We start from the raw sequence: 16,426 nt of genomic DNA on the forward strand, positions 1-16,426 counted from the left end.
AGGCAGGCAGGCAGGCAGGCAGGCAGGCAGCAGGCAGGCAAGCAGGCAGGCAGGCAGGCAGCAGGCAGCAGGCAGGCAGCAGGCACTTCTTTAATCCATGCCGAGTAGGGTGCCAGGGCTTTGAGGTTTATAAATGAAACTAAACCTGAAGAACATGGTCTCAAGGACAGTTTTACTGGGAAAAGAAAATTACCAGTTCGCAAAAAAAGAACATCCTCAAATAATCCCTAGATTAGCACTGACTCGCAGAGCGAAGCCAGAGAAGAGAAAGGGTAGTGTAAGGGAGAGAGGTCTGGAGACAACCTGGGCCGTTCCACACAGGCCTAGTAGGGATTTTCGGAAACCTAACCCAGCATGCCTGAAGCTCCCCGCCCCCCATTACTCGGTTACTCTCTTGCCACTTCTCTTCTGCTACGGGCGCTTAAAACTCTAGGATAGAATTCTACACAGAGATTTCCTTCTCCTGGGGATAGTCAACCTAATTCCCTTCTAGAATTCTATTTGCTGGGCTGATTTCCACTTCTCTCTTAAACGTGACCTCAGGCACTGTTTGCTCTGACGATTGCTTTCCCTGTCACCCACAGCCACAACAGAGTACAGGGCTACACTGTCTGTTCTCAGCTCACCACACCCACCCCACTGCCCTGCTATCACCACCTTATTGATTTAACTATGGCCCTCTGTCCCAAGCCTATATATCAAGATCAGTCTTATTGACAATATGATGAGGATATGACAAGTCTGTTTAATATGTACAATTTGGTCAAGCCCAGTGCTGCACAAATATAATGCCAGCTCTCAGAAGGCTAAAGCAGGCAGATTGTGAATTTGAGGCCAGTCCGAAGCTACATAGCAAGTTCCAAACTACTCCGTATTACATGGCAAGACTTTGCCTCAGAAAATCTATAACAATAATAATGTATATAGTTCAATTAAAGTATTTTTCATACATAAGCCTTCTATGAAGATAATATGTTGTATTAAGTATACATTTTATTTATTTATTCTGGCTCTGCCAGAAATTAAATATTTGTAATATTTATATGCCAGAAATTAAATATAAATATGAAATTAAATATTTGTAATATTTATATTTTAAGACCATTAAATGGGATAATTGTGATTAGTCATTACTCTGAAAAATCAAACACTTAGCTCCAAATATATGACACTCTAGCCCAAAGAGGCAAATAATGACATTTTGAAAAACAATGACAAGAGCCCCTCCCCCATACCCAGAGACGGTCTGACTCCCAGGAAGTCCGTCATAACCAGGCTCACAGGTGAGATCCCCTTGTCCCAATGCCTGGCCTAACTGGAACACCCACAGAGCTCAGCAGATGAGAGACCTATCCGCCCTGCCAGAGCTACATCTTCCTTCTCGTCTGCAACTCTGCCCGGGGCAGACCGGGTGCTCCAGATCCCCTCCTACACCCAGAGACAGCTATTAGCCCAAAAGCTCGGAATACCCACAATACAATTCATAGACCATATGAAGCCTAACAAGAAGAAACACCAAAGTGTGGATGCTTCAATCAAACTTAGAAGGGGGGACAAAATATTCACAGGCGGCAGAGGGAGGGAGGGACCTGGATGGGAGAGGGGAAGGGGAGGAAAAAAGTGGGGACAGGATCAGTTATGGGAGGAGACAGGAAAGATGTCCAGAAGACCAGGAGAATGACTAGAAATGTGTAGCACTGGGGGTGGGGTGGGGAGCTTTACTGGGGGAACCACTAGAAAACTCCAAACACCATGGATGTGAGAGGCTTCTAGAACCCAATGAATTTGACATTAGCAGAAATGCCCAACATCGGTGAGACAGAACCTGAAGAGACCATTCGGTTGATAGACATGGCCCCTAGTTGAGTGATGGAGCCATCCACCCATCTCCAATTTTTTAAAACAGAATTGTTCCTGTCTAAAGGAAATGCAGGAACAAAAAAATGGAACAGAGACTGAAGGAAAGGCCATTCTGAGGCTGCCACATGTTGGGATTCATCCCACCTACAGACACCAAACCCTGACACTATTGTGGATGCCAAGAAGTGCATGCTGATGTGGACGTGGTGGTGTACATCTTTAATCCCAGCACTTGGAAGGCAGTGGCAGGCAGATTTCTGAGTTTGAGGCCAGCCTGGTCTACAAAATGAGTTCCAGGACAGCCAGGCACAGAGAAACCCTGTCTCGAAAAAAAAAAAAAAAAAAAAAAAAAAGGAAGTGCATGCTGACAAGAGTCTGATATAGCTGCCTCCTGAGAGACTCTGCCAGAGCCTGACAAATACAGAGGTGGATGCTCACAGCCAACCATTGGACTGAGCACAGGGTCCCAATGGAGGAGCGAGAGAAAGGACTGAAGGAGCTGAAGGGGTTTGTAACCCCATAAGAAGAACAACAACATCAACCAACCAGTCCCCGCAGATCTCCCAGGGACTAAACCATCAACCAAAGAGTACACATGGAGGGACCCATGGCTCCAACTGCATATCTAGATACGGGGCCATGGGTATAGGGCAAGAGGTGGGAGGGAGAGAGCCCGCGTCTGGCCAGAGTTCCGGTGCTCTGGGTGGGCGGTCACAGGACTGCTGGACGCTTTCCACGCGGCCCTGGGTGGGCATCTGGCTGTGTGAAACCACTGACCCCACATGGCGGGGGGTAGACAAGGGGCAGCCCCCGGTACCAGGTTCTTAGTCTCTGGCATCCCACACTGGATGCGGCAGAGGAGCTGAGAACAAAATAGGGGCCCTGGGGCAGTACTAGACCCTGGAGATACAGGAAGAGGGGGCAGGGGGAAGGGGGGCACTGGGTGGTTCCTATGCAGGTGAGAGTCTTTAGTCTTTAGGTGAGAGGGGAAGGGAGATGGGTGGGGTGGGCGTTGGAGGGGAAGCAGAAAGGAGGACAACATTTGAAATGTAAATAAATGATTAATAAAAAAAGGGGGGGCTGGTGAGATGGCTCAGTGGTTAAGAGCACTGACTGCTCTTCCAGAGGTCCTGAGTTCAAATCCCAGCAACCACATGGTGGCTCACAACCATCTGTAGCAAGATCTGACGCCCTCTTCTGGAGTGTCTGAAGACAGCTATAGTGTACTTACATATTATAAAATAAATAAATCTTAAAAAAAAATTAAAAAAGAAAAGAAAACAATAGCCAAAAATGTATTTCCAGAAGTAAAAATACCATTTAGTGGTTGGAATATAGTCATAAAATTAATGAGAATGCAGCACAAAGAGGGATAAAGCTCGGTGACTCTGAAAGAAGTTATAGAGCAGAAACAAAGAACGAGAAAGTAGAGATTAGGTAGGACGCACAAGAGAAAAACATGGGAAAATCTGAATTGAAAATTCTGGAGAGACTTCCAGATTAAAGAAAGAAAGATGTCAATTCACATACTGTGTGTTGGGGTGGAGGAGGGAGACTTGTTACATTGTAACTCTGAGAAAAGTAAACACTAATGGAAAGTAGAAGCAAGCTCTAGCTGGTGAGGACCCTTCATTCACAGAATAAACATACAGGATGTAAAATACATGTTTTAAATTTTTTTATTAAAAGCAATCTCAGATAAGACTGTGATGCAAAAGAACTGTTGAGCAATAAAAAAAAATGTATATCAACAAGATTAGAAAAATTAGGAAATCTAGTAATTCCAAGAGTTAACATATACATAGAATAGTGGAAATTTTTGCATACTATTGGTGGGAGAACAAATTGGTACTACCACTTTAGAAGAAATAATTGACAAGTTGTAAATTAAATAACCCAAAAATTCACCAGATAGGCATTAAAGTGGGAAGACTCACATATAGGCATGTCTACACTCAGCCAAGCATTGCCTTCCAAGGTCGTGCCCTTCCGTTATTATTTTCATTATGACACTGCATTTCTTAGGAGCACCCTGCGGTTAGATATATGAGAAATGATTCTCCTGAGCTTGCAAGCCGTGGCCCAGGCCCTGGACAGCTCCCTCAGGCAGCGACAGCTCCCGGGTGAGCCCTCTGAGGATTCAGTTTCCCACTACCTGCTACCAATGTTCAGAGGTTTCCCCATCACCTTTCCAGCCCACATTGGCTGGCCTGAAGTTGCCCGCTTTGGCCTTCTCCCTGAGATGCTCTTTCCATCCATCGTTATACCCTAGCCTGCCCCAAGCTCAGGTTCTCACCTCCATCTCACAACCAATCTTCTTGTAATAGCTTCGCGTTCCACTGTGCCTTAGGGAAGTGCTTCTTCCAGACCTCATCATTTCTTAGGGGCTTATCACAAACACATACCAAAATAAAAGCCATAATATATCACTTCCACTAATGAATGGGTTTCTCCCTCTTTCTATCTTCTGCACCACACATACACACACAAAGACACACAACACTAGTATTTGTTAAGACTTCAGTAAAAGGCTTGAGAAAGAAGAAAATCACAGAAGAGCAACCTTGGGAAAGAAGACGGGAAGAAGAAGCCTTCGTCTATACCACTGGGTTATCTGAGCCAGAGGACAGGTTCCATGCGTCTGAGTGCAGATCATTACTTTATGTTTCAGTTGTTAATGCTTTTAGCTCCTTTGTCTCATCAATAATGTCTAAGGGACATATCTCTAACTTATTGTTCTCCAGCCTTAGCTGTGCCTACATCCCCGAACAGATGTATGGAGTATCAGCTACAGCAGAAGCTTTTCTAGCCTTGGGTATGAGCAAATCCATCAATGTGCCAGCTCTGTTGGTTAGCAATGTCTTACCTCCTCTGTCTTCAAAACTTCCCATATTCGAGTGTGATCATCCACCAGCCAGTGTCCTGTGTTTTCTACTTTTGTGGAAAGTTTGACTTTAGACACCACTTGAGTAGGCTCTCCCACGGATTTCCCCTCCATCTTGAAAGAGGTAAGCAGGAGGCATTACGAATCTGCTGGGAAAATAAAATACAATCTAGATTAAAATAAAAAATCATACTTGAAAAATATGAAATCAAATTACTGTATGGACAGTGAGATCACTGAAGACAATATTATAACAGTCATTACTCTTATGTCCAATTTTTATATTCAAATTTTTATTACTGGTATTTTAATGCAGGCTTCCAGAAGAAAAAGAATACATCTTGATAATGGACAGTGACACAAATTCTATTTTTTAATGGATTTTATTTTTAATTACATGGAAGGATATGGTGGGATAGGTGCACATGGGTACAGGTACCCTTGGAGGCCAGAAGAGGGCATCAGACACACTGGGGCTGGGGCTGGGGCTGGGGCTGGGGCTGGGGCTGGGGCTGGGGCTGGGGCTGGGCATCAGACACCCTGGAGCTGGGTCTGGAGTTGGGGCGGGGCTGGAGCTGGGGCTGGGGCTGGGGCTGGGGCTGGGGCTGGGGCTGGGGCTGGGGCTACAGGTGGTTTTGAGATGCTCTATGTCAGTGCTGAGAAGTGAACTTGGGTCCTCTGTAAGAGTAGTATTGGCTTCCAATAGCTGAGTCAGACCTGTAGCTTCTGCGATACAAATGTCATAGGAAGTGTGTGTGTGTGTGTGTGTGTGTGTGTGTGTGTGTGTGTGTGTGTGATTCACAGACAGTTTAGAAGAAACTAGCAAAAGCATGGAGAGTTTCACTCCTCAAATACACCCTGGGCAGCTGCGCATGCAGATCTCTGTGCTAGGCACACACATAACTCAGTAACTTTGTTCTCAAACCTCCAAGGCCTATAACCTGTGAAATGCGACAGAATAAAGGGCCGGGGTGTGGGCAAGCACACACTTAGTATACAATAGGCCCTGGATGACAGACCCAACATCATCAGTAAGTAAGGACAACAAGAGTCACTGCCGGGGAGGCAGGGGCAGGGAGAGGAGAGAGATTCCCTTTAGGGTTTATCTATCAGCTACGTTGCCTTCTTAGGCTCTGGGTTATTGCTGGAGCCAAACAAGATTTTTTTAGGAGATCCTTATTCTAGAAGGTCTCCTTCAGCTCTTGTCAGAATCTCATCCCAACCCACCTCGGTACCACACTGTCCCTTAGAATCTTGCTTTCCTTCAAGTTTCACAAATATACCCTTCTTAGTGTGATCTTTACAAAAAGCCTATCTGTTCGTGGTGTTCTGCTTACTTAAAGTTTTCTTGCAGAACAAATCCAAATTCCTTCACATAACAGCCCGGGCACTTTGTGCCTTTCACCTCCCTTTTCTTACTCTGAGCCCCTGACCACTGCTTACCACACAGGACATCCTATCCCAGCCATTTGAAAATATATACAGACCCCCAAGGCGCACTTCTCTCTCTCTCTCTCTCTCTCTCTCTCTCTCTCTCTCTCTCTCTCTCTCTCTCTCTCTCTCTGTGTGTGTGTGTGTGTGTGTGTAAGAGAGAGAGACAGACAGAGAGACAGAGCTCTGTTCCCTCCAGTCCACACCCCAAGGTATTAATGGGGACCCCTCCCTCTCCATGTATGGGATGGATCTGTAGATTGTCCCAGCCATACAACTTTATTATATTAGTTGCTTTCAGCTCCATTTCTACCTTCAAGTCCTGTAGGCATCTTGAGGCTACAGACGTGTCCTACTCAGAGCAAGTATAAGTGAATGTCAAATGAATGTCAATTCATTATTGACATTTGTTGCAGATAGCCCTGGGCCTAATTATATTTGATGTTAATTCTGTTCTCCTGTGAGGGGCTGCGAACAAGGAATGAGTCAGCACTCAGGTGATTTCCTGTAAACCTTCTTTCCACCTTAATTTATAAAATAAAGGCTAGAGCTGGTGATTAGGCAGAGAAAGAGGGGAAGGCAGAGCAGAAGGTTTTGGGAGAAAAAGAGGGGTGAGATGGAGGAGGAGGAGGAGGAGGAGGAGGAGGAAGAAGAAGAAGAAAAAGGAAATAGGAGCAGCACCTGGCCTGGAGAAACCGCACGTTCTAAGGGGTCTCTTATATGGGGAAGACCATAGTGTCATGGTAGATCTGCCCAATCTAGGTGCACAGCACATGTTCATATTAACTGAGTTGTGTTTTCATTGCCCAGGCTTATCTGGGTTAGAGATTTACCGCAACAGACATTATTATCCAATAATTCCATAACTCATGACAATCCAGAAGTAAGAAAGAGGCACTATTTTGCTAACTCACATATCAAGTAATAAAGTCAAGTTACCCCCTCCTGAAACCTTATTGGCTTGCTGGGCTAAGTTCCTCATAACAAGGGAACAAAGGCCAGGCGTGGTGGCGCACACCTTTAATCCCAGTACTCGGGAGGCAGAGGCAGGCGGATTTCTGAGTTTGAGGCCAGCCTGGTCTACAAAGTGACTTCCAGGATAGCCAGAGCTATACAGAGAAACCCTGTCTCGAAAAACAAAAACAAACAAAAATAAAACCAACAAGGGAACAAATCTAGATTCAGCTGTATTCCAAGGCTAATACTGTAAAACGGAATTGAACATTAATTAGTTTTGTGGCTCTGGCTTCAGGGAATTGAGCATATCTGCAAAGACAGGTCTTATGCTCACGTGACTAGCTGCCAATAAGAGTAAGTGGAAGATGAAGTCAATGAGCGGGACAGGGTGGCATCAGAGAAACTGAGACAAGTCTCTACAGACCGAGTTTTCTCTTTGGGCCTCATGTGTTCCATCTGGAAGCCACAGACAGCAGCCTGACCGCTTGCCGAGGGCGGCCATGAGTCCAGTGTCAGCCCAGGCCATCACACAGTAGTGAGAAACACGGAGCACAGAACAGACTCTCATAAGAATCAGGCAAATGCAACCTGCACAGTAAGAGTGGACAGAGTTCCTGAGGGGACAGGCTGACAAAGGACGCTGACACAGGCAAGGAAATAAACAAGGCAGAGCCATCGGGAGGTTTCAAGCCAAGAAAAAGGAAATTGAAAATAAACAGGCAAGATGGAAATGGACCAGATTAGTGGGGAAGGAAATGCCATGGTTGTTACTGGAGATAATACTGTAAACAACAAATAATAAATCAAAACAGAGTGCGGAAACCACATGAGATGGCTTCGGCAGCATTCCCTGCCTGTCATGGAAATGTCGCTGGGTGAGCTAGACAGATTACAAGATCTCAGAGGAAACCCTGTACATTTGTAAGCACTCTGCAGCCCAGCGACCCCACAGCGAGGACTCTACCATCTGCCCACAGCTGCTCTCTCGGCTCCACAGTGTGGGTACAGGCTGGCCCATTTTCAATGCGGGGACTGAACTCTACTGTGAACTGGCTTTCCCCTTGCCCTGTCTTGAGGAAAGATGCATTTCTACATTGGCAACAATCCCAAAGCATCCGGCAGCTGAGGGGGATCTTAAAGAGGCAGCCAGCTCTCACAAGGCTCTGTGAGGTTGAAGGTTCTCCCTTCCTCCTCCCCAACACCGGAGTCTTTCCCACCCATTCTCATCAGATCTACGCACTTAGAAACATAAATGGCGCTGGGTACTAGCCACTGGGCACTGTATTCTCCCTCTTCAGCCACACAATAACCTTACAAGATGTTTACCACTATCTACCATGGTGAGACGTGAGAGTCCGCCGAGAAGCTAAGTAACTGGCGTATAGTACTAGTAGGAAGCTGGAGGTTCCCAAGCGACCCCTCCCCATCTTACTCCTCCCCAAGTCATTTAAGGCATTGTCTCCATCCCCTCTTCTACTCCCATGTCAGCATGGAAAGCCTCTCTCTTCACCCTCTCATCCCTGCTGGACTACTCTTGTGGTGCCCCTCCATGCGCACCGCACCCGGGCTGGTGCCAGTGTCTCCTCTGACACAGCAGCGCCCCCTGGAGAGAGGCTCACACCTGAGTGAGAGAGCTAGGTGGACAGGAAATTTCACTAGAGCTGGATCATTCCTTTTCCTCTCCATCTCTATCTACAGTTTTGACTCGGGTAGGCTTTACAAAGACTGACTGACCTGCTTAGTCACACGGGACCCCTCCCTCAGCAACATCCCACACGTTTCGCTGAATCCTTGCCTGCCCCACCTTCAAAGTATACAAAGAATAGGCTGAGCTGCCTATTCCTCTTTGAGCATAAAGTATTTTATACGTTTTAATTTTTTAAACATGTTTTCCTTTATGGTTTCCTTCCTCTGCTTCTTCTTTTAAAAACTCAGCTAGATGTTTATACGGTAGCTTTACAATTCTTGTAATTGGAGAACGAGAGACACTTGTGTTCCTTCTTCTGTGCCACAACTTAAGTGTCCCCTTTCTTAAGGTTATAACCCAGCCTCTGTACAAACTCCATAGACATGAACCACTCAACAGCATCGCACGCGTGATGGGCTCGCTGTAACATTCAATGGCAAGCTTTTCTTCTGGTTACGGATGAGTATAAGTTATCATAAACCTTATGAAAGTCAGTTCTGAAAAGTTGACTGACATCCTAACATACCCAACACCCCAAACATCACTTGGTCAAACTCCTAGATGGTCAGACCAGTCCTCAGTTGGAACCAGGCTGGGGAAAGAAGTAGAATATCCCAAGGGTAAATATGTAATCGGAGAACACAGAAGCAACTTTTCTTTCCTCAAATACTAAAAATTAAAATTTCTTGAGAAAAATTCCCTGCTGTCTCCACTGCAGGAAGCAGGGGAGTAAAATTAGAACAAGAAACCAAGTGTGGCTGCAGGGAGAAGGACAGAGGACGGCCCCATCACAAGGCACGGCAGGGTCTCCAAGGCCACCTTGACTTCAAGTTCTATAATTCTTACGTCTCTACCACAGCTAAATTGTTTTGTTTTGTTTTTTATTAGGGTTTTTTAGTTAAGTAAGATCCAAGGATTATGTATCAATTGAAGAAACCAATAGTAGTTTAAAACTGGTGAAACAACTATTTTTAAAATATGATTATTGCTAAAGAGAAAGATGTATGTCCTTAAAAGGGGCTATTTCTTGTAACTTAAATTTGTACTTTTAATATCTGTATTTTTTTTTTGTGTGTGGTATTCAGGCATATGGCATGTGGGCGCTTGTGTGTGTTTGTGTGCACACATATGCACGCACACATGCATGTAGAGGCCAGAGAGTCACACTGGGTGTCTCCTGTGTTGTGTCTCACCTCACATGTTAACATAGGAATCTCCCATCATAACCCCATAGCTCAGCAAGTCTATCTAGGAAGGTTGCCCAGGCTCCCTCTGTCCCCACCTGTTGAGGCTGGGATTCAGGCAGGCCACCATGACCACACAGCATTTACATGGATGCTGGACATCCAAACTCTGGTCCTTAAGCTCATTCTGCAAGCCTTTTACCCACTGAGCCTTCTCTCTAGCCCCTGTTTACTCTTTTCAAATATTTCCTAATGCTATCCTTATAAATATACTATTCACACATGTAATCTTAATGGCCTACCATTTCTTTTCCTTCAAAAATAATTATAAACTGGAGATTATCACATTTCCCATGGTTATAATAAAGGTCTGAGCTCAAGGCTTCATCCCAAATGACTGCTAAGTGCCAAAAGTCAATGGACAGTGGTTAATCTTAGAAATGTAGATTTTTGAGGGACAACCTGAGGACACAGAAAATTGCTATTATTAGTGTCCGTATCATTTGATAAAAGTTACGTGTGACTACCATAGAAGGACAGTTTTTGAAACACAGATTTGGGGTAAACCCTGGAGCCTGAGTGCCCCCAGAAGTCTCTGTTTGTATTGCTCCCTCCATGCTAGCCTTTGTATGATAAATCAGCCTGCACTTCATTGAATTTCACTCTCTTCCTAGGGATATAAATCGGGCATGACACATCCCTCATCAATTATCATCTTTTTTTTCTCCTCCCTCTTTTCACTAAACACTTTTGGACGGGAAAAAGAGAGCCCCATCTCCAGAGCCTTCTGGAATGCTCTGGAAGTTCTCATCTTCCTCTGTCAGAGCCGGGCTTCCCTCTGCTCCTGCAGAGTCCATTACAAACATTAATAATACACAAGGGTTTTTTTTCTGTGTGTCTCTTATATACCTAAACTCTTTGCTTCTGCATGAAGAGATCTTTTTATTTTTCAAATTCAGCTAGGAAAGAGTCCTGCAGATATGTCTGGCATCGCCTTGCCCCTCTCTCTCCCCATGACTGTCTGACTCTGCCATTTCCACCCTCTTGGCCCTTCCTCCTCACCCTTCTTCCTAATGAGCTGAGGCCCTATCCAGAGATGCCAGTTTGTTTATCTTTATCTTCTACCATCTCCAGCTCTCCCATCTATCAGGAGCAGCCTCTGGACTTCAGTTTGACTCACAGGTTCAGAGTTAGCACAAAGAGCAGCGCTGTGTCGTCAGGAGACCTGACTTGAGGGCAAATGAATTCACCTTCCCTAGCCTCGGCTTTCTCCTCTTAAATGTAAATTGATGAGACTGTAGAGACCTCCGACTTATGAAATAGTGTCCTCGCTGCCTTTATAAGTGGGAGCAAAACTAATAAGAATTATTATTCCATATTAGTTGAAGGATTTATATTGCTAAATATAACTATGGATTTATATTGGGGTTTGGCTCATCACTTATACACTGTGCTTACTTACACATTGTGCATTCACTATGCAGAAATAAACATCATTGCACAGCAGTGTTAAACGTTGGTTGTGTTTGATGTGGCATGACGGATAGATAAGGACAGCTCACCAGGAGGTGCGGCAGCAACAGAGCAACACATGCACTTCTTCTCTGTAATGCCGACTGCATTTCTGTCCTGCCTGCGGCAGTTTGCCTGCACTCTGCTGTACACTGCTTTCAACCTGCCCGCTTTCCATAGTTTACTCTGACCTCCACCATCAGACTGCCAACTCATCATCAACTTCTTTCACTGCTTCAGTCTCGGTGCCCTTTGGAAACACTTGGTTTTAATTAAAAGCCCTTCACTAGAATAAAGGATTAAGCAGATGCCATCATGGAATTTTGGAATAAGTGTCAATCATTGGACAACCATTTGCAAAGGAATTTTCATTACATAAAGGTCTCATTGGAGAATGAGCAAAATTGCACAACAGAGTCTGAAGTTAGAACCAACTCTGGCAGCAACTGTGTCCAGTTAAATGTAGAAAAAATTAAATTGGGAAGGATTCCTACTTGATTCAGCTTGATTTTTTTAAAAGATTTATTTTAATTTTATGTGAATGGGTTTTTGCCTGAATACATGTATATATACCACATATATGCAGTTCCTGTGGGAACCAGAAGAGGGTGTTGAAGAGGGAGTTGATTATGAGCTGCCATGTGGGTGCAGGAGACCAACTGGTTCTCAGCAAGAACAAAAGTGCTCTTAGCTGCTGAGCCAGATGACCCATTGGCCTTCAGACTTTGTATATTTTCTCTGAGTACTGATAGTATTTGGCAGAACTTCTTGATAAAAAAGGAAAGAAATATGCAGACTAGTCTTGTACTGCCTTTGTGAACCTCCCCAGAGAAAGGCTGCTCTGTGTGCAGCAGTTCCTGCTGAGCTCAAGAAACAGTTGGGTTCCCATCTCGGTCTCCACTCAGTGGGGCAATATGGCAATGCAACCACAGAGACAAGCATGGGGGCTGGGAGGGGCGAGGGCACCTAAGCAACTGAGGTTGAGGTCACAAAGGACCCTTCAGTGTCCTAGGAGAGCTAAGAGGAATTCTAGTGGACTGTATACTTTATGGCCTGGTATGATCCAAAGCTCAGCTCTTGTGGATTATGTGCTTGAGTTTAAAACAAGACAGAACTATAAATCACATGACTGGCCCTGGCACAAATGTTTCACAATTCTGTAGACTCTGGCTCTGACTGGCTGAATACAGGTGAAAGGCAAGAGTCCTCAGGGGAGCAGACGCGGTGCACCAGTGAGAGCCATTCTTCTGAGGTCTCAACAGCTCTGACAGTGACGTGGACCATATGACCACCCTACAGGCACTGGACTAATACCTCACAAGTGTCACCTAAGCGATAGGGGAAATGTCTGACCCAGAGCCTCACCTCCACTCCAGCTCCCCTCACAGAGCCAATGTGCTATTCACAGAAGAGGGTCATGCAGATGTCAAAACTCTGAGCTCCAGGCTGGCAAGATGCCTCAGTGGGTGAAGAGACTTGCTGCCAAGCCAGATGACCCGAACTTGATCCCTGTGACACACATAGCAGAAGGAAAGAATCAACTCTGGCAAGAAGTCCTCTGATGTCCATACACATGCTACGTAAGCTCGTGCGCATGTACACACACACACACACACACACACACACACATATACACACACACACATCCCGGTAGCTGTCTTTGCTGCTCTTCATCATGCCACACTATGGCTTTGGAGTCAGAAGGCAGGTTTCTCTAGGAGTCTGTCATGTCCTTCCACCATGGGTTCCAGGGATCAAGCTCAGGTCATCAGGTGTGTGTGGAAGCACTCTAACCACTGAGCTACCTCACCAATGCCCTAGCTTAACAGAATTCTTTTTAACTCTTTTGATTAGGAACTTGTCATATCATGACATTTTCACCAGAAAATGCTGTATCATGATGAGAATTATGCTCCATATATATTGGAAAAGAATGCAATATACTTTTAATGAGACTCTCATTTGTCTGTTAGTGAACCGAACTAACAATTCTGCAACCTGGGCGGAGGGATGGTTCAGTAGTCACAAACACTGATTGCTCTTCCAGAGGAGCTGGGTTTGGTTTCCAGCATCTACATAGTTGCTTACAACTAATTGTAACTCTAATTCTGGGGGAACTGGTGCATTTGGCCTCCAGCAACACCAGGCACACACATAGTACACAGACATACACACAGGCAAGACAGCCACAACTCTTTTCTTCCTGCATGCCTTTCTCTCCTCCTTCTGTGTGGACACACTGTCCTGTGGGGAATGCCTCTAGTATTCCTGTACATACTCGGGGGAAAAATATAAAAATTTCATCTCTACAATCCATTTTTTAAAAAAAACATTGAAAAAAAAGAAAAAAAACAAATAAAAATTAAAAAAAAAAACAAAACAAAACATTGTTTTGAACTGAGCAAAACAAAACACCTTTAAGTCTAAATGAAAGAACCAAAACCTAAATTTTGTTTTCACATTTTAATTAGATTGTTAAAATCCATTTGGAAAACTGCTTTATATATGAATATGAGGAGTGCTTTCAATGCAGTCTATGAGAAAGACCTTGCCGGGATATATTAAATAGATACTGAGTGGGAATTTAACATTTTCTTTAAAGCTGCACACATTCCCAGCAGGACTATGTCTGGATTTCTCATCATCCTTCAGTCTAGAGCCAGTCAGCCAACAATCTTCTAAAAGCTGTGTTAAGTGATTTGTGTACATCGGCAGGACTTCTGTTTGATCCTGGATTAGGTTTTCGCTAAGGGCTATAGTTTGGACAGATTTGCCATGGTCTAAGTGGACCATTTTATCTGCCCATTTTCCACACGCATCACAGTATTTGATAACCAAGCTGAAACACTTCAATTTCTATACCAGCAAAGGAGAAATGACTGGAATGTGGGATTTTTGTTCCAGAGTCCTCATGAAATACATTCCAGCGTCTGTCTGAAGGGAAGGACCATTCCACCCTCAGGACCGTTTCACCCCAGTGGGGCCGCAGCTTCTTTTCTCTTTCCTTAGGTCATTCCTCCTTGACCATTACAGGGCTGTGATGGTTAATCTTCATTGCCAACCTGATTGTGTTTTGATTTGCCAAGGAGACATATCCGTAAGCATGTCTGCGATGGTATTGCAGAGCATCTCAACTGAGGAGGCTGACCCACCTTGAATATGACGTGGCATCATCCAATAGGCTTCTGTTTCAAACTAAATAAAAGGGTATCAAAGAGGAAGGCGGTTTCTTCCCCGGTTCATCTCTGCTTCCTGACTACAGACTGATCTGTTGCGGGAAATATTCAAAAATGAACCTGCCAGCTCTCCGCAGGGCCCAACCACGCTCCCGTGCTCCTGCCACCGCTGTCATCAACTCTCTCCGGAGCAACTGGCTCGCTTCTCCTGGGAGCTGCGAGTTCTTCCTTAGCCATAAACCCATGTAGTCAGAAATCACACATTCCAGTAACTAAATGGAACCGCCAACCTCATGGTTGCATATCACAATACCCAGTAACCTGGTAAAATCAAGACTCTTAAAGCTTAACTAACCAATCAGATTTATGTATCAATAATATCACAATTTATAAGATCCCAATACAATAATTTCAGAGCCAATTGATAATGATAAAAGTTTTATCCCAATTAATCTAACCTTACAATACCACAAGTACTTGTAGCTGGTAAATGCCACGTGAGTTCACGTCTGCAACAATCTTTCTTTCCTCCTACCCTGGGGCATCCCTGTCTCTGCAACTCTTTTTTTTTTTTTTTTTTAAGATTTATTTATTTATTACATGTAAGTACACTGTAGCTGTCTTCAGACACTCCAGAAGAGGGCATCAGTTCTTGTTACGGATGGTTATGAGTCACCATGTGGTTGCTGGGATTTGAACTCCGGACCTTTGGAAGAGCAGTCGGGTGCTCTTACCCACTGAGCCATCTCACCAGCCCCGTCTCTGCAACTCTTAGCTCCGCCTTCCTTTTCCCTGTCCAATCACAGACCTCCTCTGCACTAATGTAATTGGACAGGGGAAGTCCTGCAACAGTAGCTGAGATATAACAAGCCACCTTAGGCTCCCACCACACCTTCTCTGCCTTGACGGATCATCTTCCATCAAACAATGAACCAAAACAAACACTTCGTTCTCAACTTACTATATCGTGGTAATACAAAGGCCTTTCCACCCCTTTTCAGTTTTCTCAGCACCACAGACTAACCTTGCTACTTCCAGTAAAACCAAACAAGAACATTCTGGATTCCGAGTTCTTAAGAGCGACTTTATGAATACAAGACTAAGCTATCGTGCTGCTTCCTGGCTGACCAGCACTAGACCAATCTGACTTCCAACTTCAAGGCGGTAAACATTCAGGGCCAACCTAAAACTATATCCAGAAGCATGCTGTCCCCGGGAGGGAGGAGGAGTCATGACTTAGCTATTGACCAGCCCACACATGAGGGGCAAATAATACAGGAAAAACCAAAGTCAGTAGGATGGTGAGAGCTCTTAAACATGATCAGTGAGCAGTCAGATCCATATGAGGAGGAGGCACTTCCAAATACCAGGCGAGGTGCTGGAAGGTTCTACACAGACCACTCTCTGCAGTAAGCAGTGAGTCCTTAAAGAGAGACCGGAGCTTAGAGAACCTGAGTGATTTTTTCCAAGGTCACACAAAAGAGTCCAATTTTGAAAATAGATCTCTCTGACTCAGAACAATTCTATTCTTACACCATCTTTCTATGACCTTCACTTGCCACAGAATTGTGGTCATGTTGATTTGGGACTTTGTGAAGGAAAATGGCAAAGTGAAGAGTCAGCCTCATGGGAACAAAAAGCTTTTGTCAACTATACATAGGACAGGGGGTTAATATCTAGAATACAAGCCGGGCGTGGTGGCATACGCCTTTAATCCCAGCACTCGGGAGGCAGA

The 16,426-nt window shown here is 44.8% G+C and overlaps 1 protein-coding gene across 5 annotated transcripts in view; it reads right to left on the reverse strand.

Moving 5' to 3' along the window:
* Positions 1-16,426, reverse strand: part of Rgl1 (ral guanine nucleotide dissociation stimulator like 1) — a 239,324-nt gene that overhangs the window by 151,267 nt on the left and 71,631 nt on the right. For 2 of the 5 annotated variants that reach the window (XM_021197720.2, XM_021197716.2), the window contains exon 2: positions 4,727-4,890. In XM_021197720.2, coding sequence (XP_021053379.1) covers positions 4,727-4,858 — 132 coding nt within the window. In that variant the 5' untranslated portion in view covers positions 4,859-4,890. Of the gene's footprint in view, positions 1-4,726; positions 4,894-12,880; positions 12,999-16,426 lie in introns of those variants that run through there. The other 3 variants (XM_029538375.1, XM_029538376.1, XM_021197717.2) reach the window with 3 other exon arrangements.

The sequence above is a fragment of the Mus pahari genome, chromosome 5, assembly GCF_900095145.1.
Source record: "Mus pahari chromosome 5, PAHARI_EIJ_v1.1, whole genome shotgun sequence".
In the NCBI taxonomy this organism is placed as follows: Eukaryota; Metazoa; Chordata; class Mammalia; order Rodentia; family Muridae; genus Mus; species Mus pahari.